Source organism: Apteryx mantelli, chromosome 3 (genome assembly GCF_036417845.1).
Source record: "Apteryx mantelli isolate bAptMan1 chromosome 3, bAptMan1.hap1, whole genome shotgun sequence".
Lineage (NCBI taxonomy): Eukaryota > Metazoa > Chordata > Aves > Apterygiformes > Apterygidae > Apteryx > Apteryx mantelli.
In genome coordinates, this window is record NC_089980.1 from 40,337,499 (window position 1) to 40,358,987 (window position 21,489).

Below are 21,489 nucleotides of genomic sequence, written 5' to 3' on the forward strand. Positions count from 1 at the left end.
TCTCTGGAGTTTTTTGTTTTTGATGGCAGTCCTTACTGAAATATGTTAGGTGCTTCTGACAGGCTGAGAGACACTGCTGATTTTTCTTTGTTGCTAATGAGCAGTGACTCAGCTTAGCTGTACAGTGTAGCGTGCACCTGCTGGAGGCACACGTGCCACAGGGAGGTTCCCATTTCTAGAAAGCCTAAGAAATTAAGTCTCACCTTTAAAAAACAAACCTACACGATTCTAACCTATATTAGTGTTCAGCTGAACTGCGCATACCTGTCTGGTAAGAAAGCCTTGCACTGAAGTAGTGGTCGAGGACGCAAGCTAGGAACCGTATTCTGTAAGCAGGCAGTGTCCTTGGGTTGAGGTGTGTAGTTAGGAAATTTGTAGGAAGGAAATCTAGAGAACTGTTTTATGTTTAATTATATTTGTGCCAAGAAGACAAAGAAAAGTTAAATTGAAATGCTTAAATGGGTGCACACACACCTTAACTCAGAGAAGCGTGTTTGTACGTATACTGAAGAAATTGGATTTATTAAAAAAATACAGTCAGTTGGACTTTGGTTCTAGTGACCGCTTTCGATATGATTGAAAATATGCAGAACTATTCACTGCTATGGCTTGAGTTTGATTTTGTCCCATATTAATAGCTAAGGAGAGTAGTGAAGATATCAGTTCAGCCTGCTGGGCTGACACCTATGGGAAACCAGAGTGTGTGGGAAGGTATCAGCATGACAAGAAATGCCATCATTGGCAAGGTCAGTCTCCGTGGCCTCAAAGCTGACAAAGAGGTTAAGAGCTGCAAGTCCTGACTCTGCAGTTAGATTTCTACAGGATGAAGAAAAAATAGAAAGGAATTTCGGTAATTCTTGGTTTTGGTTCATCTTCAAAACCACTGTCTACAGTGAAAAAACAACCCAGCACTACCATAAATACAATTTTATCTGTCTGATTTTCTTAAGACAGTGTGCTGTACACAGCCAAATGGTAGGCACTGGTTTTGTTAGGCCAACTTAATCTTGCCAGTAGAGGTTTGGGAGAAATTGTAGCAGAACAATCTTTATTTTAGCACGGTCTAACTGTTGAAGTACAGACCTGGGTCTGTACACTGACTACCAACTTTGCGTTAAAGGTCACGCTCCTACATCTTTCTGCTGCTGTTACTGTGCTAACTGTTTTCAGCTGGTACCAGTGATAAATAGATTACAGTTACATCGTGGTTTTGCTTTGCAGACATAGACAAATATGATTCCTAATGGTAGCAAAATATACATTTCTTTCTCTAGAATTCTTTTTTCAGTGAAATCAGCAGTTTTGTAACTACTTAGCACAACACAGGTTACTTCTAGATTCCGTAGGTTTATTCCTGAAATCCAGGAGCTTTTGCCTGTGCTTTCTTCACTTCTGTCACTTCTTTCACCTTTTAAGCATGTCTTTCCCCATCTTTTTTTCAGACTAGCTTAGAAGCTTGCTCCTCCATTTCCTGCTGAACAAGCTTCTCATATAAAAAGCACTGCCTCTGAACTGTCATATACTATATGATGGTTTGTCTTAGCCAGAACATAGATTGAGACATTGGTTGCTCACATGCGCCTCAGAACTGATATCCTGTAGTGAAATTCAATGGCATTTGGCAGATTCATTTCCTTTTTTCTCACCTCCATTGTGACGTGCAGACTGTGAGGCCTAAATATTCACAGGCAGGTTCTGGCCTTTCTTGTGTTATTCACATTTACACTTTGTGCTCTGCAAAGTTAAGCAGTTAGAAAAGACTCTCATAATCTCTGTCCTCATAAAGAGCTTGATCTACCAAGGTTTTTAAATACATGCTTAATTTTAAGGAAAGAAATAATTGACTCCTTGTTGACTTCAGCAGGATTATTCACAGGCTTAAAGATGAGATCCTTCTGTAAGTGCTTTGCTGGAGTAGTGCCAAAGCGGTGTATAAATCATAGTGCCCCAAAATAAAATGATGGAAAGAGTGAGGTCTGTTTGACAATATTACATAATGCATTTCAAAAAAGAAAAGCTTATTTTAAACTAAACCTATTGTTTGTGTAGCAAAGCCAAATTTTGTGTGGTTCTAATTTACTAATATAGTGGGTATGTGATGCAGTTTCAGACTGGTAGCTCCAAGTATCAGTAATATGCAAGATTTCATAAATGTGTCAAGTTGGGTAGAAATGTTTTATTAATCCTACAGGGGCTTTTATGTGTTTTACTGTATTTTGTTGCATAATTTATACGACCATCTTATGAGTATATGATCACTTTTTATTACCTTAACACTAGGTTAATTAGAAGGTATTTTACTCTATTTTAACTATGTGAATCTGGATTCTGACTTATTTTCCCAGACCTGAAGTGTTCTTGGTTGCAGATTTAAGGTGACTTGGAGGTTGATGTTAAATGTTGTTTTATGAGCCAGAGTTCTAGTATCATTTCCTCCAAAAGCTGCCTAAACTACACATGTCCTAAAAGCTTTTCTGAAAAATACAGCAGCATTGTGAAGTATCCAATTCTGCAGTCTTTGGGAACAGTGAGTATTGGCAGCACATTAAGTACTCTAACTTTGTCTTGTTAATGCTCTTGTCTTGTCTGACAGGATCTCAGCTAAGCAATTAGAGACCCTAGGCCTGATTTCCTTTTCTACTTGTGTAAATCAAGAGTTATTCCAGTGATCATGACAGCATCATAGTTCTCAACTTTGCCCTTCCAGATGAATTCCCATTTAATCAGGGCTGGGTGGATTTACCCAAGGGTACATCTGGTGAAATTCTTAAGAATCAGGTCCAACAGATGAGAAAATACTGTAAAAGTGATGTCAGTTACAGGAGAACTTGACCTGCTTTCCTTCCTGTTTGCAAATAACAGCTCTGAAGTTGAGAGCACCAGTATTAAGAGATTAAATGTAAAAGATATGGGGAAGGTGACGACAAAGAACCTAGTTCTCTGAATGCTTTGGAAAGGTCATTGCCATCATCCCTGTTTTACAGTTAGAATTAAAGCATGGGGAGCTGAAGTGTCTTGCCCAAGGTTGGCAGAGAGGCCGTGCTAGAGCAAGAAACCGAATTTGTCTCTCCCGTGTTCCCAGTCCAGGCTAAATGATATTGGTCAAACTGCCACCCCTGAGTGAAATACAGTGGACCACAGTTTGCACTGTCTCTGAAGCTGCGCTGACATTTGCACATTTTTGTGTAGGTGTCAAGTTTTCACCCACAAACGAGATACTTGACCACATAGTCACCTGAATTTAAGTGTCAGGGATCAAATCTGCTGAAGAAGCTGTGCATCAAATTCCTAAGTAATTTATGGTTGAAATTAAATAGGAGGTAGACTTCTAAGTTCTCAGCCCTCAAATGCTTGCGACTTGGCCCCTAATTTCAAACATGCTCATGCAGTGTCTAGTGCAAAGGCGTGCTCCTTGTAGTTGGAGCCTATCAGAGAAAAAACAATTCACAGACAAACATGGGGAGACACTTGAAAATTAAACCTCAGTTTAAAACATACAGAACTGTTGCAAGGGAAACTCCACTGTACTGTCCTAAGCAGAGAAGTTACTTATAAAAAGTTGATGAAAACACTCTGCATGGCCAAACTGTAGACTGATTTTTCTGTTTAATGTGAATGCAGTGATTTGGCTGTATAATTAGTTAATGTGTAGTACAGTGTGATTGTAACTGCTTGATGGCAGCCTCTTCATGGTAGTGAGAATAAAAAGAAATAATGAGCAACTTAGACCTGGTAGCTGCATGTATGTAGGTAATCAAATAATCCTAGCAAATTCTGTCAAACTGTACATGTGAGTGAAGTGCAGATTGGTGGGGTCGAGGTTGATGTTCTTCATTGATGTGACAAAGTTAGCATTTCTCTTTAATGTTGTAACAGGCATTGACAGTATAAAGATTCTATAATAGCCTTGTTCTCTGCTGCTGTCTGTGCATTTGCGTCGCCCACACTTCTGGAAAACAGTTTATGTTTGGATGTGTCTTGTTTCCTGTTGAGAAGTTTTGTGGGGATAATGACAATGTCATGGGTTTTAGCAGTTGACCATTCCGCCAGCTGAGACATGTGCTTTCATTCACACAAAGTCATGTTGTTGCCAGTTCCTCATCAGGGCAAGAGGAAGGTGAAAACTCTTTTCAGGTGCATCACCCTAGGAATCCTATATAATACGGGATGAAAAAAAACTCAGAGTTTTTATCAGCTTTGCTGATGATTAGCTTCATTCCTACATTCTTAACAAAGGGCGAAATATGGCAACTCTGGGATTCCAAATGAATGATCCAATTGAAAGGAAAAAAGCATGCTGATCGCCTGCATTTTTGTGCCTTGTTTTTTTGCATATGATTAGGCATGGCTTAATTCTGAGGAAAGATGAAGAGAAGGAAGACTTTCAATGCTTTTTTTTCCCCAGCAGATCAATGTGCTTTTTCTTCAGCAAAGACTGTTAGTTCTTTGTTATTTTTCCTTTAAGTGCCAACCTGCCTGAATTTAGCAGATAAAGGGGATTTGTTACAAAATCATCTTTCAGTGTAAGTGACAGTCACTGGATGGGCCATATTAATGTTGAAACATATTTGCCCTCTGCATTGCTAGTGAGTCTTATGGAACCGAGTGCTAAAATGGGTATATTAGGTTACCAGACTGGCTGCAGACATGTTTGTCTTGAGAAGTGAAGTTTGGGTCCATGCAGAGTTATGCACCATAGCCCATCAACAGGACCTTCACCTGATTGACAGGAAGCCTGTCTGCTAGCAGGCACATGCCCACAGCTTACAAAAGGAGGCATTTCAAAAAACACCACCCAGGACTTGAGCTGTGCCAGTGACCGCTTGTTTGTTTTTGCTGTGGAGTCTCTGAAAGGTCAGTGCTGCAAATTATCTTTTCTGACCATCTCTTCTTCCATTTCCTTCCTACTCTATGTGCAGTAGCCTTCCAGATACTGTGTATCATGAGGGCAGGTCTAGAAAATTATCTTCATCCTGTGAACTTTTATATAGCCAAAATCTTCCTCTGGGAAAGCCGTTCTTACCCTATACAGTGGTGTCACAGTTGCAGCTCACAGAGCAACATTAGCTGAATTTCTGTTGCCAAGGAAGAGCTTGGCTCTGAGCGGGATGTTCTTCTAAAGGAGATGTCAGCTCTGAGTCTGCTGGTTTTCCTGGGCTGAAGCTTGTTGTTTTGTGGACATACTACCAAGCCTCTTGTTTTTATTTTATTTTTTATTCATATTTGTGAGGTAAATGGGCAGGGAGCTGTAAGAACGTGCTGTATGTCTTTAAGTATCTGATCAATTTATTTTTGTAGGGAAAGTAATAGATAACATGGCACAGCATGAAGTTATAAAAGGAGGTTGCAGTCAGTACTGCTGGCGTTAATTTAACTAGAGAATGTGCCCTTAAATGTCAGGAGACTCTGCAAGAAGCACAGAGTTATTTGAGAAGACAACAACTTTGATGTTGATGTTATCAACAAAAATGCAGAATATTAAAAGCAGTGTTCCAATTTTGCCATTTTTTTTTCTTATTGATAAAACAACTAGTGCTTTAGCAGGTGCTCTGGGAAGGCTAATGAAACTATAATGGTTATGGTGAAAGAGTATACCTGGAACTAATTGCCTCGTATAGGTGACTCGCCACTGAAGTTAGCTCACAACTGGTAAACTGAACAGCTAATTTGATGTGAAGATACCGCAGTTACATAGTACCTTGTCTTCTTGTACCGGCAGATGAAACGAGACCAGACAATCTGGGCTATAAAAAGAACATAGGCTGCAATCATATTTATGCTATATCAAAATATAAGAATGGCCATTCTTGATCTAGCTAAGAGCTTGTCTGTCTTCAGCAGGGCGACTGGTGGATGCACAGGGGAAAGCACAGAGAAACATGGCAGTAGGATGATCCTTCCCCTCATACGTCATCCCTGCTTCTGTCAGCTGAGTGGCTCAGAGGCTTTCGGAGCCAAAGGTTGCATTAGTTTGTGTTTAATACCCCTGATGGGCCTGTCATCCGTGAATTTATCTAATCCCTTTTTGAACCTATTTGTGTGTCTGCTCCCAGAACATCCTGTAGCAATGAGTTTCGCCCTTTACTTACACGTTGTATGAAAAAGCACTTCATTTGCTTATTTTAAACATGCTGCTTGATTGCTTTGCTGGGTATTCCTTAGTGCTTTCATTAAAACAACGCAGACCACTTTGATTTCATAATTTTCTTCACACTATTCATGATTTTATAAATCTCTGTCATCTCTTCTCTCAGCCTACTCTTTTCCAGGCTGAGAAGTCTATTTACTATCTTCATATATCAAAAGCATTCCATAACTTTGATCATTCTTCTTGTCTGCTCCATCCCCTTTCTAGTTCTGTTAGATCAGTCCATATCCTGTAACCATCTGTGTCCTCCTTTTGCAGCCATTCCCTTAAAGGGGAAAAAAACTGATTCAGGAGTGCTTCTCCCGGCTGTGGGATACCTGAGCTCTGCAGCCTCTCTTGTGAGTAGGGAGTTTGAATCCACCCTTCCCAGTTCCTCTGAGAGCACCCTCAGGCCATCTACCCATCCGGGTCAGGGCATTCCCCTGTTTTTATTGGAGCTGGCATAGAGTATTTATCAGGGCTCATAGGAGGCAGCCAGGGTGAGCTGGACTCGGCTGTGCTGTGGCACTACGATGCACTCATTCTGCTCCAGGACTCCACTGAGCAGTCACGGGGTAAACTGCGGTTGCTGTCCTCGGAGCTGTGACAGAGAGGACTCTGGTCTCTCTCTCTCTCTAGACACATGGCTTTAAACACGCACACACACACGAATGCATATCCTGTCATTTAATGAAAGAAAGAAACAAAATACGAATATTAGTTGCAAAAGTTCAGTGACTTCATTATAAGGTGTATAGTCATCTCCATGAGTTGGAACGTATTACTACTGTGGTGTTTTTTTTCCTTCAGTTTTCAAAATCCAAAATCAACACAGCAGTTGTGTGTGTAGGTTTAGGAGTTAAAGAATCTGAGTCAATAAAGAAAGGCCTTGGGAAATGATGGCACTGATCTGGTAAAGCTCAAAGAAATACAGATCTTTGAGCAGCTGCTGACAAGCTCTGGTAAACCAGGGGGTAGGAGGGTGTTAAAAGCAGCCAGTGAATGGCAAAACATACTGATAAATGACTACATAACACTCATTATTCCTAATTTAGTTTCTCAAACTCAAAACCAGTGGAATGTGTTATTGTTTATTATAATGTTATTATTATTTATTGCTTGTCATATAGTAGGGCTCAGAGGTCCCATGATGACGTTGTGTAAATGTATAGTTAAAGGGCTACATTTCTTACTTCCATTTTAAAGTAGCTTAGAAAGTCCTAATAATTTACTGCTTAATAAATCTTTATATATTCCTGTAGCATCAAAAACTTAATAGGTTATTACTAAACCTAGCAACTTATAACTTCTTCCATAGATGTGCTCATAAGCATTTATAGTACACAATATGCACATCTGAAACCTTCTGATAATAAGTATTAATCACTTATTAATTGTTCACAAATTATTAATAAATGAAAACTCAATAGATTTTCAATGTTACGAAAAAATTCACTGTTATATTTTCTTCAAGGGCAATATAAAAAGAACTTAACAGCTGAGCATTTAGCCATATAAAATTAGAAATCTTTCAGGAAGACTAGGTGTACTTGTTCAGTCCTTGAGACCTGTTGAATCTTAGCAGCTGAAATCATATTTATGAAAACAGATATTGAGTACCTCCTGAAATCAACCAATATAGCCTTATTATTGCTGAAAGTTTTCTTAGGCATTCCTATATTTCAGTCCCTGATTTTTTTGTTGGTGCTTGGCATATTATAGCAACTACTTATGTCATGCATACAACTGAAATAATGATATGTGTAAAACCTAATTTTGAATTTTCAGAGCTTCATACGAATTAATTTGTCTCAGCAAAGTCATCTATATAAAGATTTCAATTTGACAGAATTCACATAATGAAATGATAGATAGATATGTTTGCTTGTGACAGTAACATGAAGTTACATCAGGGATTAGAAGCCCTTTTTTCTAGGTACTGTCCACATACGCGATTAAAAAAAAACCTGTTTTGAGAGGGAGCTTAGAGTCCAGTATCAAGAGTAAGCACTGGTTATTTTCCATTGTAATTGTCTCTGAAATTATACACTTTAACAGGAATGATTTGTGGATTTTTTGCTCTCTTTTCCTACGCATATGTACTAACAATTTATACATTTGCTTTAGCCAAGAGCACTTTGTTTTCATTTTCAGGGGCTAACAGAATTACCAATGACTGTATTGATAATCTCAGGGCTATTTTTATATGTTGACTCTCTTACAAGCCTGCTCTGCTTAATATTAAAAGCATCCTGCAAAGGTACAGTAAAATGATATTAAGAAAATTTAATAAAGTGAGATCGGTGCATACATAATTTTTATGGGGAATTTTATGGGAGTTGTGTGCACACACTGATATGATAGTAGACCCATTAGATTTATTTGTAGCAAGAGTGCTGTCTCTGTAATAAAATCATGAGCTTGAGGTAAGAGTGATACTGCGTCACATGCTTCACTTGAGAGTTTTCCCTGTATTCTTCTTTATCTATTTTTATTGTTGCAAAACTTCTTAGAAGCTGTGGAATACATATAGCATGTACTGCCTAATGTACTGGCTTTATTTCCACCTTATAATTTTCATGTTTTATTGCATTACTTTTGTTGTCAGAATGTTTTGATTCCTTTTGCTGTTTATGCTCTTCCCATTTGCACTTTTGTCTGGTCTATTTATTATATATAAGAACATGAACAGCATCTTTCTGGAGGGGAGCTGCCGCAACATCCAACCACACCTGGTAGCTCAGAGATTTGGTAATGTCCCACTGCAGAGGCGATTGCTAAAGTTACGTGATTTCTTTTTTAACCTTTGTGTGCCTGTTTCTTACGACTGACGATAATGTCCTGCTGAGACATCATTATGTTTTTGCAAGGGATTTGTTTGTTTTCTGTATTTCGCTAATTATTCTCTCTCCTGAGACAGAGCATTGCATGTTCATCCAAAGAAGTTGTCATATACTCACTGTAAACAGTAGGCATTAGAATAATGGAAAGAAACATGTTTGTAATGTGTTTGTCTTTTTAATGTTTAACTGCACTATTTGAATTATTATGTAGTTATTTTAATCGCCCGCACATAACTAAGCCATCTATATCCATACAGATAGGAGAGGAAGGAGGAACACTGTTAATATATCCCTACTATATAGTAGTTGACTGTTACCCAGTTCTTCATTCTTATGTTCTTCTATTTCATTAATATTATCACTGGTATCTTACAATGTCCATTGGTGTGGAATTACTCAGGGATGTGTTATGACTGTTTTCTTCTCTAGGCCCTAGGCTCCTTGATCACCACTCTCCTGCCACAAGGGAGGTCATACAGTGGTTAAGAAGGCCTTTTGCTTTGAAAGCTCATAGTGATTTAAAAGATATTCAGTACACTTAAAATAGCATAGATCGTTCGATGTGGTAGTTTCATAAACTAGTAGAATATTTTTAATGGATTCATTGCCAGAAGGATGGTAGACAATCATGTACTTTCACCCACCTGCACAGCACAGTCCAAAGCATCTCATTTATGAACCTCTACATCAAACCTATAGCTTCTACTTGTGCGATATCAGAGCTCTTCAGAAGTTACCCTGTCTTGCTGAAAAGACTTTAAGGACTACAGAATTAACTGTACTCAGGGTAGTTGCTACAAAGGTTATTTGCTTTCATGGTTATGTCTTTGCATTTATTTATAATCTCCAGTTGACTAGTTTCAGCTTCCAACACATCCTTGGATCTTCTGATGCCTTTTCAGTTAGATCAGAGACTCACAATTAGGAATCTCTTCTCCATGTAGGTGTTTGCAGACTGGAGTAGAAAAATTTCTTTGCTGTTTCTTGGATAAACTAAATCAATTGAGCTTCTTAAGCCTCTTATGAAATATGTTGTTCTAGACTTCAGGTCATCAGCCTAACCTTTTACTGAACCTCATCCAATTTTTAGCCTCCTTTTAGAATTTAAAAACAAGAACTAGACTTTGGATTCCAGTGGGTCTCGCTGATGCTGCAAGCAGAAATAATCACATCTTCCAACTCCTACTTGATAGTGTTTCTGTATATAAGTACTAAGGATTGCTTGACCTCTTAACTATATCACTGTTCAGGAACTTCACGTTCATGAGACTGTCTTCAATAATACTATTGCACTCCAGGGTATAACCTCCCATCCTTGTAGCGTGACATATATTCTTTGCTCCTAAGTACATGAATCCTATGTTTTGTTGTATTAAATCAAGCCTCGTTCATACAGGCCCAGTTAACCAAGGGATACAGAACCACATGCATCACTGGCCAGTTTCCATCGTTAACAACTCTTTTGAGTTTTGTCCCATTTTTATTTTTTAGGAGAGCCTCCACGATCACATTTTTTGTTCAAACTATCCATGAATCTACCCCCCAAAATAAGTACCTGAACCTTAGTGAGAACACCTCATTTCAGGTAGAAGGCTCCGCATCTCCAAGAGCAGGGGCTGTTTTTAAAAGCTTTTTTTTTTTGCTCCTATCAGTAACAAAAAAGCAAAGGTAAACACTAGAGTAGGTGTATAAAATAGTAAAGGGGACAGACAAATTCCCTTGGTTCTGAATGTTTATCTTCCTTTTCTAGCTTCAGTGGTAAGTTGTGTCATTACCAAATCTGTCTCCTAACCTCTCCTTAACCTAACTGTGCTAAATTCCAGTGGTCTGTGAAAGTACATATTCTCTAGGTATAAGAATAGCAGCTGCAGTTACACTAGCCAGAACAAAAATGTGCAAGGGCTATCAGTTGTCTTGCCTGGAGGCATAAGATGATTGCCAGCTGGAGTTAGGAAGATGTGTTTCCTTCCTGTGAGGCATTACATAATTGTGCAGGTTTATTAAGTGTGTTGGGCTTTTTCCCCCATGTTTGTCCAAAATTTATTATACAAGCCAATGCCATAGGAAGATACCAAGCTAAAAAAGCAGTTTGGCTTGTGTATTATGGCAATTCCTTTTTATTTTATTTTTAATGCTGTCCAAAATAAAATGAGATTCACTGTGTGTTTTACCTTGTTAATTTTGTAATGTATTGCTTTTAACACTGCCCTGCCAACTTTGTGACGCAAATTTGACTGCAGCTGAGGAATATTGTTAATCCTCTCATTTCCTTGTGGGGAATCAAAGTTGAGCCAAATGAAATGTTTTGTGTTACGGTGTGGGGATTCTTGTTTTCTTGTAGCGTTGGACATAAAAAGCAAGTAAAAATGCTGGCTGCCAGGATCTCACTAGAGTGATACTGATTCTCCACATCCCATTTATGAGACACCAATAAAGCAAAGTTATTCTTTTTCATCTTGCAGCTTACTCTTCACCAAAGTAAAACTGGAATGGGTACATAAAGGACCTGAAGAGGCTCTGGTGACTTGCAGACATATGTTGCAGATGTGGCAGATGGTATATAATGTTTCACAGCACAGGTGGGCTTTCTCCATAGTCTAACAAGTTCAGATTTTATAATGAAAATGCATTTTTCTTCTTTAATTGTCCAGATACTGAAGTTACTTTGCAAAAAGGGTGATAAACAGAACTGTTTAAAAAAGAAACATGTAATATTTCCAGCCATGATTTAAAAAATAATAATAATAATAAAGCAAGATTTTAAGAAGCAGTTTGAACCAAGAGTTTCTGATCTGGATGTTTAAATTGAACATCTCTATCCTTATTCAGATGTCTAGAATGGAGGACTGATTTTCTTTTTTTTTCCAATAGTGCTGAGCATCTTTTTGCTGTTGTTCAGGTGAATGAGTCTGTAGTGCTTTTTACTACCCAGGAATGTGGAGGGGAGGCACAGTCCTGAGCTGAATAAGTTAAGATATGTGAAAGTTACCAAGCTGATTTTCCTTCCCACCCACTCTGGATGTTGCTCCAGTCATGGTACCACAGTACAACTATCTTGGGAAAGTTATCCTGACACTGTACTTACCTCTTACGTGTAATGTCCAGAGAGGTTGTGTCTGATGGGAAAGAACAGCATATTTGATGGCAACAGTCACGTCAGCAAGTTGCTGAAAGTTTGTAGTATTCCCCAATTTGTGTACGTATTTACATAGGCCTTATAAACACCAGAACTGTATGTACAGAATGATGCATATCTATGTCTGTGTTGACCTTGAGGTATTATTAGAAATTCCTTGTTGGTTCAGCTTATCAGCAGCAAACCAAGCACAAAAATCAAGACACTTACATAGCAGAAGAGAAATGGCCTCTTACAGGCTGGAATTGTTGATTTCCATAAGCCCTAGACTCTTTATGTAAGGATTCAGTCTTGTACCTCTCATGCGAATAATCTTTATGCTGTAAGTAGTCCTCATGATGCTGAGCAAATCCAAGCTGAACAGACAGGACTGAGTAAGACTTACTCTTGCAAGGGAGGACTGCAGACTGGAGAGTGAAGAGAGTAAGTTGGAGAACACACAAATAGTTCAGCCATTTGTACTGCATTTGGGTCCCAAGCTGTGTTTTGGCCCTTACAGTTAAAGAGCCAAGAGGCAACAGCTTTAGGCTTTTGATAAGCATCAGCCATACAAGCCTAAACAAAACAAAAATGAGGGTTGTTTTTAGGAACTCCAATGTATATTTCACTGTTATTCCCAGAGGGACTTTTTGGCTTTCTAAAAAAAATTCTTCACGCCACATTCTTTATTGGGAGGTACTGCTTGAAAAGTAACAAGAATGAAATTGGTACCTGCAATATTAAAGACTGAATTCAGTGACCCAGGAAGCCCCTTCTTTGAAGCAAACTGCAGCAGTATCAACTAACAGTTACAAAATACTCTGGGTTGGGTTTTCACAGGAAATTAAGGGAAATTTTTGTCAGTGGGACTTGGACGCGGACATTTTTTAGAGCCTCTTGAAAAAGAGAAGCCTGCATTTGTATAAAGAAATTGAGATCTGGTGTATACAACACTTCACTAGTTCAATCAGTAGCTAATCACCCATACTGTTAAGTTGCATTTTAGTTACATTTGGTTGCATTTGTATGACTTCAGTTTCCCAGCTTTGCAATCTTTATTATGACTTTCTCTGTTGGACTAAAGAGTCTTTCAGTGCCCAATATTTTCTCCCCAGGCAGGTATTCATATGCCATGCTCCAGTCCTCTCTTGTCTTCTTTCTGATAACTGAATAACAAACTAAATAACAATAACAATAAAGTGTTTCCTTCAGCTCTTCTTGTGACTCTTTTATTCACTTTCTCAACTACTTTTTAAAACATGGACATTGGAGCTGCATTTGGCATCCCACTATCAGCCTTTCCATTGTTGTATGCATGTGGCAAATGATTTGGCTACTGTCCCTTCTTTGGTGTGTGGAAAGGCATTCTTGGTTTAAGGCCTTGTGCTGCAGTTTTGAAGGAGGAGCTCATGTTCAGCCCTTTTCCAGGGATTATTAAAGCCTCTGGGAATTATTGTTTTGCAGGATATGCTCCATCTGCTTATTAGGCTGGGATTTCAGTCTGTTTTTCCAGTTAAAAGGCCATGTCATGGGCTGTATTAAGATGCATTTTGTTGACTGAGGCCATCTCATCAAGACTACTCTGAATGCTGATCTCCTGTTGTCAGTTTTTACTACTGCCAAACCTATGCTATCCACCAGTCTCCTCAGCTGTCCTTTATGTAGGCATATAATATATAATGTATATAGGCATATAAGTCAGTGTTCAGCCATGTGCCTACACACTGACATCTTGGTGCTGAACTAATGCGTCAAAACATGTTTTACCTCACGTTAGTTATATTTTTAAGTGCCTCTGCCATGTTCCTGTGTACATAATGCACCAGCAATAAGGGGATATTCCTGCAGTTCCACGAGTAGTCCCCAGCCAAGGCAATAACAGTTGTGCAAATTCTGGGTAGGCAAGACAGAGGTGCAGTACAGAGAATTTAGTTTTTCCTTACGTCTGCCACAGCAAGATAATTTCAAATGGCATGTCAATGTGTAAAACAGTACAGAAGTCAGGGAAGCCCAGTCAAGGCTAGAGGTTTGTGTGAACAAATCTGAATGGCCAAGAATTCAGGGCCCACTAACAGAAACTGTAATTTGGATTACAAAGCCCAAGTAAAAGGTTAATTAGCTATTGTAAATATGATTATGACTATGATGAATGACAATAAGTAGCTTTCAATCCTAGACTGTATAGCTGGTAAGGACAAGACTTGTTTGTTTTTTCTGTTGTTCTCTATGATAACAGAATAATCATGTTTAAAACCAACTAGCAGTCCCAAGCTAATTCTTTTGCTAGCTTAATGCAAATTCAAAGGGAATCTTGTACAATCCATACCAAAGGACTGATTAGACTAGAAAACTAGACATCAGAGCAATCATGAGTCTGTGATAACTTTTTTTCCTGGGGCAATATTGTCTAAAGGCTGAGCTGCACACTTGGTAGTGTGCCAGAAAAAAGTAGTGAGGACAGTCACTTCTCCTTTTGATATTTTGTCCCTTAATGGATGATGAGAGGAGATATCATCACCATCTGATCCTAGGGGAATGGCAGTCTATGTGGTGACAGGAAGGCTCAGGAGATCTGCATTAAGTGATTTTCATTTAGGCACCCGAGGTTTTATCAGAGTTTCCCTTTGGAAGACCTCTGCTGAGAACAGAAGTCAAGTCAAAGAGCAAACCAGATATTCTTCCTTTCATAATGCAGTACTATGTAGTAGCTTTTATTTTCCTCCTCCTCCTCTTACACAGGAGAAGATAATCCCTTTGAAATGAAGAAATTAGCACCTGTATGGAAGATGGTAATTGGTCTGTTTTGAAAGGATTAGCGTAGCAGACCTGTGAACAAATCCTTTTGCCGATAAACCCAAGGGACAGTGCTTCTTCCTGGTGTGTGTTGGGGGGGGCGCTGGTTGGCCTTCTCTGATCTGGCTCCCAGCTGGCAACATGGTCCTTGTGCAGTGGTTCATGAAGACCTCAACAATTACATAAATCAGTGGTGGCGCACCTCCTGGAGCCCTTGCTGGGCACTGTGTCTCTATTTGATTTCTGCTACATTTGGGGGGCTGGGGATGTTAAAATGACACATTCAAGAAGATGATTGCCTGCACCACGAAGGCTGAGTTTTCAGTTCCAGTAGAAGTTAGATGAGATTATTGCCTGCTCTGAGGAAAGCATGGTCTCTCTGCTGAAAGGTGACTAGATAACACGGGTTTGTTTCTTTACAGTGGCTCTGAGAAAGAAAGTAGTGTTACAGAAATGCCGATGATCAAAAAGCATAATGGAATGCATCTCTCACTCCCGGATGCTCATGACACTGATTCTGGTGAGGAAACAAGATTTTTGCTTTCCCATCCTAAGTATGTACTTTTGTGAGAGAAGAACGTGTTATTTTCTGGTGGGGAGTCAGAAGGTATGGACTCTGCTCTTGGACCTGTCTCCAGGGCCGCTTCTGTGCTGCTAAGTGTGTCACTATGGTTTATCTGTACCTCGGCTTCCCCATTTATAAAAACACAGACAGACATGGATTCCTACTTTCTTTTACAAAGCTCTCTGAGACAAGCATGAAATGTATTAGAAGAGAGTTTATTATACTTCTGCAATAACTAATTCAGTCCCCCCCCCCTTTTTTCCCCTCAAATTTAACACTTTTAAGTGTCCTGTTCATGCCAGCTAATAATATTCTTGTTTTGGAAAGCTGAATGTGAATGTCATTTTCTGTTAGAGGATGATTGGGTCTTGGATTTTTACATAAACTGTGTGATGCTTACTATATGGTAAATATATAGCAACAGTAACACATATTGTCGGATGTAAGTAACTGAGACATCAAAGCTAATCTTGGCAGGAAGGGTAAAGGAGACTTTCTAACAGTGCTTCTGACTTGTGATTTTATCATGAGTCTCATGATATTTGGTGTTTCCTTTAAAACCCCAACTCTCAAAATCAGATAATTATGTGAGAAACTTGCCTTTTATTTTATTTTATTTTTTTTTAGGGAAGCAACTTTCTACCCTTATGGATATAGAGAAACACTTGGGAAAAAAAAAGAACATTACTGGTTCAAAAAATGGACAAAAAATATATGAAAACTTATTTATTTTTAAAAACTTTTAAGCAAGCTTCATGCTTCAAGGTCAGGAGATTATGGTTTGTTCAGGTCTTAATCTTGAACATTTAGTACTGGCAAAACTGAAGTCACACACTCAGCATACATGGCTGAAGAGGAGCCAAGTTCCTCAGTGTTAAATGTATGACTTTTATTCAATTATATGTGTATAGCCCCCATTTACACTCCCCTAATGTTTAAAATGCATTACAAGGTTAGGTCTTGAGCACACCAACACTCAGGCACATTATTCACACATTATTCAGTGTGTCTGCTCTTACTTTTGTTTGCAGTGTTGAGCCCTTAGGGTCTGTATTTATGATATTGTAATCTTATTGATTCTATATACATATATTTATGTAATTTTTAATCTGCTTATGCCACTTCTCTTGTATTACCCTTTGCTGAGGTGAGTCTCTGTATTTTGTTTAAATCCTTTTTCTCATTGTTTGTATGTATCAGTGTTCTATAGTATTTGGCTTTTAAAGGGAACAGGACAAATACAGCACAGGTGAAGGACAAATACAGCACAGACAGGTAAAGGGGATATACTAAATAAATTACAGATGAATATGTGCAGTTTGGCATGTTAAGAATGATCTGGAAAAGTAAGTGAATGTGACAGGAAGACGTTTCCTGGTGATACAAAATCATTTGAAGGTAATTGTGAAGATTTGCAGAAATATCCCCTATCATCCCTGATACTGGTCAGTAAAATGGACTTTCAGTTTCAATGGATACATGCTGTGAAAATGGTTTGGAAGATACTGTAGGTAGTTTGCAGAAACATCTCACTAAGCATTACTGGAAAAGAAATAGAAGACAAAACAAAATATTATTATGCCACAGCACATATGTTATCCATCTAGTTCCTGGTCTGCTACTGAAACAGTGCTTGGCTTTTAGTGCTCAGACTGGTTGTATCCTGGATTCATCCCTGCTCCTTCAGCTCTAGCTAGTGTTTAATGCTATGTACAGGATACACTTGTTCTTCGAGGAATCCCTTGCCTTGCTTTGTAATTGTATGGAGAAAGGAGTGTGGCCAGGCTTGAGCTACACCCGTCTTGCAGCATGGTTTGAGTTTTTTGAGAATGCTTGTCACCAGCGGAGCCTGTAATATTTTGATGTTCTGGGGTGCCACCTTCCTAAGAGCTCACTCCCACGAGCATCTCCTCCCCAGTCCTCTTTTGTAGCTTCTTCCAGCTTTCCTGCCTCCTGCTCCCTCCTCTGCTGCAGACCTGTAGCACCTCCTCCTGAGCCAAAGAAGACAAAGCTCAGGCACGTTCGGTCTCCATGTCATGCCCTCTTCAAAAAAGCATCTAGGTTGAGTGTCTGTCCCAGCCTGCTCTTATCCCAGTTCTAGCAGCTAGCATGCAATGGAGCAGCTGTAACTCAGCACAGAGTGCTGTATGCCGTGGTGCTGCCTGCCAAAAAGAGCAAATAAATGTAAAGTACAAGCTTTAAAGCAGCTTTTCACACACATAAAGTGATTTGCACTGAATGCAGTTTATCTGTAGCCAAGAAAGGTTTTCCTTCCTTGTCCTTTGAGAATCTAGGTTTCAGTGCTAATGCACTTGCACCCACGATGGAGGTAAGGATGGCACGTGTCCCTAAATTATGCCATCCGCCATAGCTTACAAGTGGAGCTGGCTGCTGTAAGCCGAGGTGCGTGGCTTGCTGCTTTGCAGGCTCTGCTGCCACTGCTGTTCTCCATCTGCAGAAAGCAGGCAGCTGGATGTATTGTCCCGGTTGGGGCCCTCTTTGAACATAGTAGGAGGTAAGATCGGAGAGTGCAGCTCTAGCCCCCGGAGCTGCATCTGCTGCTTACTGCTTTGAAGGAGGGAGGAGATCTGATTTTTGCATCATCCTGGAACAGGCTGCAGTTTCCATCGTGAAATCCCCAGGGAGTGTGTGGCAGTATCACTGTAATGCACAGGCGCTCTGTGATCTCTGGGCTTGTCACTGAAGGGGGGGGATTACTGCGTCTGGGTTTGACACTGTCCTCTCCCTCAGTTAGACCACAATGAGATTATTTGCTGTGCTAGAATTTTAGTTTGGCTGCCAGGATGATTAATTCCTCTCTATTTTCTTCATCTCCTCCTGACTGAAGCAGCATTCCTAGCTAAATTCACTGATTGCAGGCAGCTGCTTTGCTCTTTCATTCTTTTTGTGATTTAGTCTTATCTTATAATGCTATTCCTGAATTGATTTAGACTAGGGAATTCTGTGTTTCTTATAAGCCTAGTAAATCTACTGAGGTTCATTTCTATTTTGATTTCCATTTTTTTCATAGATGTAAAATGTTAAACCTGGCTCTTCTTGGTCTTATAACAATCTTAAAACAATGTTTTAAAATTTTTAGATATATTTTTGTATAGCTTATACTCTGAGCTCATCACATCAAAAACAATTTTGTTATGTTTATGATTTTTTTTCCAAAATGTGTGGAGGACTTTATTGCAAAATGTGAAGTTTATACTTTGTCTAGTGGAGTTGTTAAAAAGAGAAAGAGACTATACTAAAATAACAAATTGATGTGATATCTTCTTATGCCAACATTTGTGTGTATTTTGAGACATGACATTAAAGTTCTGTGAGGCAGGTTTTGTGGGTTTTTTTAGCATAGAAAGATCCATATTTCTTTAGGAAGAGACATTTTGTAATGAGACATTCAGAGACGTTTTTTAATGTCGCTTGCTGTTTTTTTGCTCTCTCTCTCTTCCTTCCCCCCCTCCAGATCAAAGTGATATCAGTGTGATACATGCCTGCCTCCTCTCTGAGGAGACTGCGTGTTAGATGTATAATCTCTTTTGGCTCCAGCAGTGTTGTGTTGAAGAGGCTGCTGCCCGCAGTTTGCCCCCGGGGTCACCATATTGCCTTCCTGCCATTCAGATCTGTTGCTGTGCCACCTCCACTCAAAATAGGCCAGGCTGGCAAAGACCTTCTCTTAAAGTGTTTATTTGGGCAGACAAGCATTCAGGAGTGTTCCTGTGAGTGGTTCAGCAGGGATGGGGAAGAGGAGCAGTAACAAGCTTATGTGTGTAGGCTGGGATGGGGGGAGCCTTTTCAGCTGTCATATGTGCGACTGGAGCAAGGAGTGTATCTGTGTCTGATACCATGCAAGGATGGGAAGGGATCCCCTCATCTCTGCCTAGTGTGGTTACCTTCCTTGCTTCAGTTTGAATAGGAAAGAAAATAAACGTCAAAGGACTGGAATGCCAAAGGCTGTTAAATGCAAAGAGCCACCACTTTAAGTGCTGCATAACTTGGGTTCTCTCTTTATGGCTGTGCATTTTGAAGCACACAGCATTGAGCAAGATCATCCTCAAACTGCAGTCTTTCTGCTCTTGGAAACTACCTGAGTAATGAAGAGAAGGGAGGAGAGGAACAGCTAACTTGTATTTCTTGGAGGGCGACTAACTCAGTGATGGTCTTTTAAAAGCCTGCTTCATGCAGGAAGGATGCCTTGTTAGATCCTAAGTGGCTGTTCAGCCTCATGGTAATGTGTGAACTTCTCCAAAATGCACAAAGTTGCCTTATGGTGGCATAGTCTCCTTGGATTGACTTGGAAGGAGAAGAGGGTTTCCCTGAGCTCTAAGGGTGTAAATAAAACACCACCTCATCTGTCCATCTAATGCAGTCAGAATAATTCTCTACGTTATGTACAGGTACTTTGAAGAAACATGGCTCCAGAACGCCTCTCTGAAACAGGGCAGTCTTAGCAAGCTTTCAAAGCTTACTAACATGATGAGGAATGCTAATATGAGAATCTGGTTAGATTGGCTGCAAAATCCCAAAAGCCCATGTAATTTAAAGTTTGCCAATTTAGAATGCAGAAGGCCAGTTCTAACTTTGAAATGCTCCTAAACAACATCAGCAACCATTCACGTGGCAATTTTCATGTTGCATATCCAGTGGAAGAAATTCTGCTGGGGCTTTGGATTACTTGGGATGACTGCCTATTAGTTTTTCCTATATAAAACAACCCTTTTCTGACTTAGAATTCCTTGGAGTCATGTTTCAGTGAAATATCTCCTAAATGGAGGGAGGGAGAAGAGTATGTGTGGGACGGGCAGGGGGAGGAATTCCATACAGTGAAACAGGCTGAAGATTGATCTGTTAAATAAACTGTTAAATAAAATAAATTCTCTGTACAAAGCTGAACAGCTTTTACTGTACCATTAAAGCCATAATTACTACATTACTGCTTTGTCATCTCTTGGAACATTAGATCAGGCATGTCTTTGAAAACATGTAGGAATTTTAAAAATGCATCTAGGAAGAGCACATTTGCATTTTCCAAGTGAGCTGTGGGAGGCGCGTGCACTGAACACTGCAGGGCTGTTTTGAAGTTCTTCTGCTTAAAATGAATGGCATTAGTTAACAGTGAGATAATGGAACAACTATTTCCCATAGGCTGGGAGTTGCATTTGTGGCCTCTCCCTAGACGTTACTCTTTCTCACAGGCAGGCAGCATTGCCTTGGGTTACATAAAAGCTATGAGCTATATTCTGCCCTGCGCTGTGCAGGTGTCTTTGCAAACACGCGTGCACAGGAAACAAGCCTCCCCTCACGCCCAGCAGAAGGCTGGATTCTAGCTCAGCGCTCACACGAGTGCGGGCCAGGGGACTGAGCTGCTTTGCCTGCTGGCCCCCATGGGTGATCGTCTGCTGGCAAGGAGGTGTGGTCTGGCAACGTGTCTTCAGCGCTCTCCAGCTGGAAAAGCATACAGTTCCTTTTAAAAAGACCGTTTCGTGTGTGTGTCCCTTGACAGGTTTTTTGCCCTTCTGTCCCTTCCCTTTCCCAGAACCATCCCAACTTCTCCAAGTGCCTATTCCAGGATCTACTACTTCTTCAATGTTGGTTCTGCAAGAAAAAGTAGGATTTTAACTCCAGGATCTTGTGGTCTACAAGGTCAGCCTGTAAGAATAAATTGAAGAGTGATGCTAATCAGGGCTAGTGCTTCAGTCACAGTAACTCTCTAGAGAGAGCACTTGTCAACCTTAAAGTCATGTTAAACCTATGTATATTAAATTAATTATTTCCCAAAGCTGTAGAAAACAAACTCTGATATCTCATTTTGTAGCTTCTTGCTTTGTTGTTGCTCTCTTGGTCTTCCTTTGAGAGGCTGGCTCACCAACATGATCCTGCATGCTGTACTTGAGACTATGGTCTCTGTCCAGGCACTATTTCTGGGAGCAGCATTTGATGTGATGTTTTGTTCTCAGAGATGTGGGTGCCAAATATTTTATTCTTGCGTAAATGTTATAGCGCATAGTAAAGGTTAATATAGTCAAAGCACTGAGTT

General features: G+C 39.8%; 1 protein-coding gene across 3 annotated transcripts in view; it reads left to right on the forward strand.

Annotated features, from left to right (window-relative positions):
• Positions 1–21,489, forward strand: part of TTC7A (tetratricopeptide repeat domain 7A) — a 191,929-nt gene that overhangs the window by 114,050 nt on the left and 56,390 nt on the right. For all 3 annotated transcript variants that reach the window (XM_067293169.1, XM_067293170.1, XM_067293171.1), the window contains 2 exons: positions 11,433–11,549; positions 15,301–15,398. In XM_067293169.1, the coding sequence (XP_067149270.1) occupies positions 11,433–11,549; positions 15,301–15,398 (215 nt within the window). The remainder of the gene's footprint in view (positions 1–11,432; positions 11,550–15,300; positions 15,399–21,489) is intronic.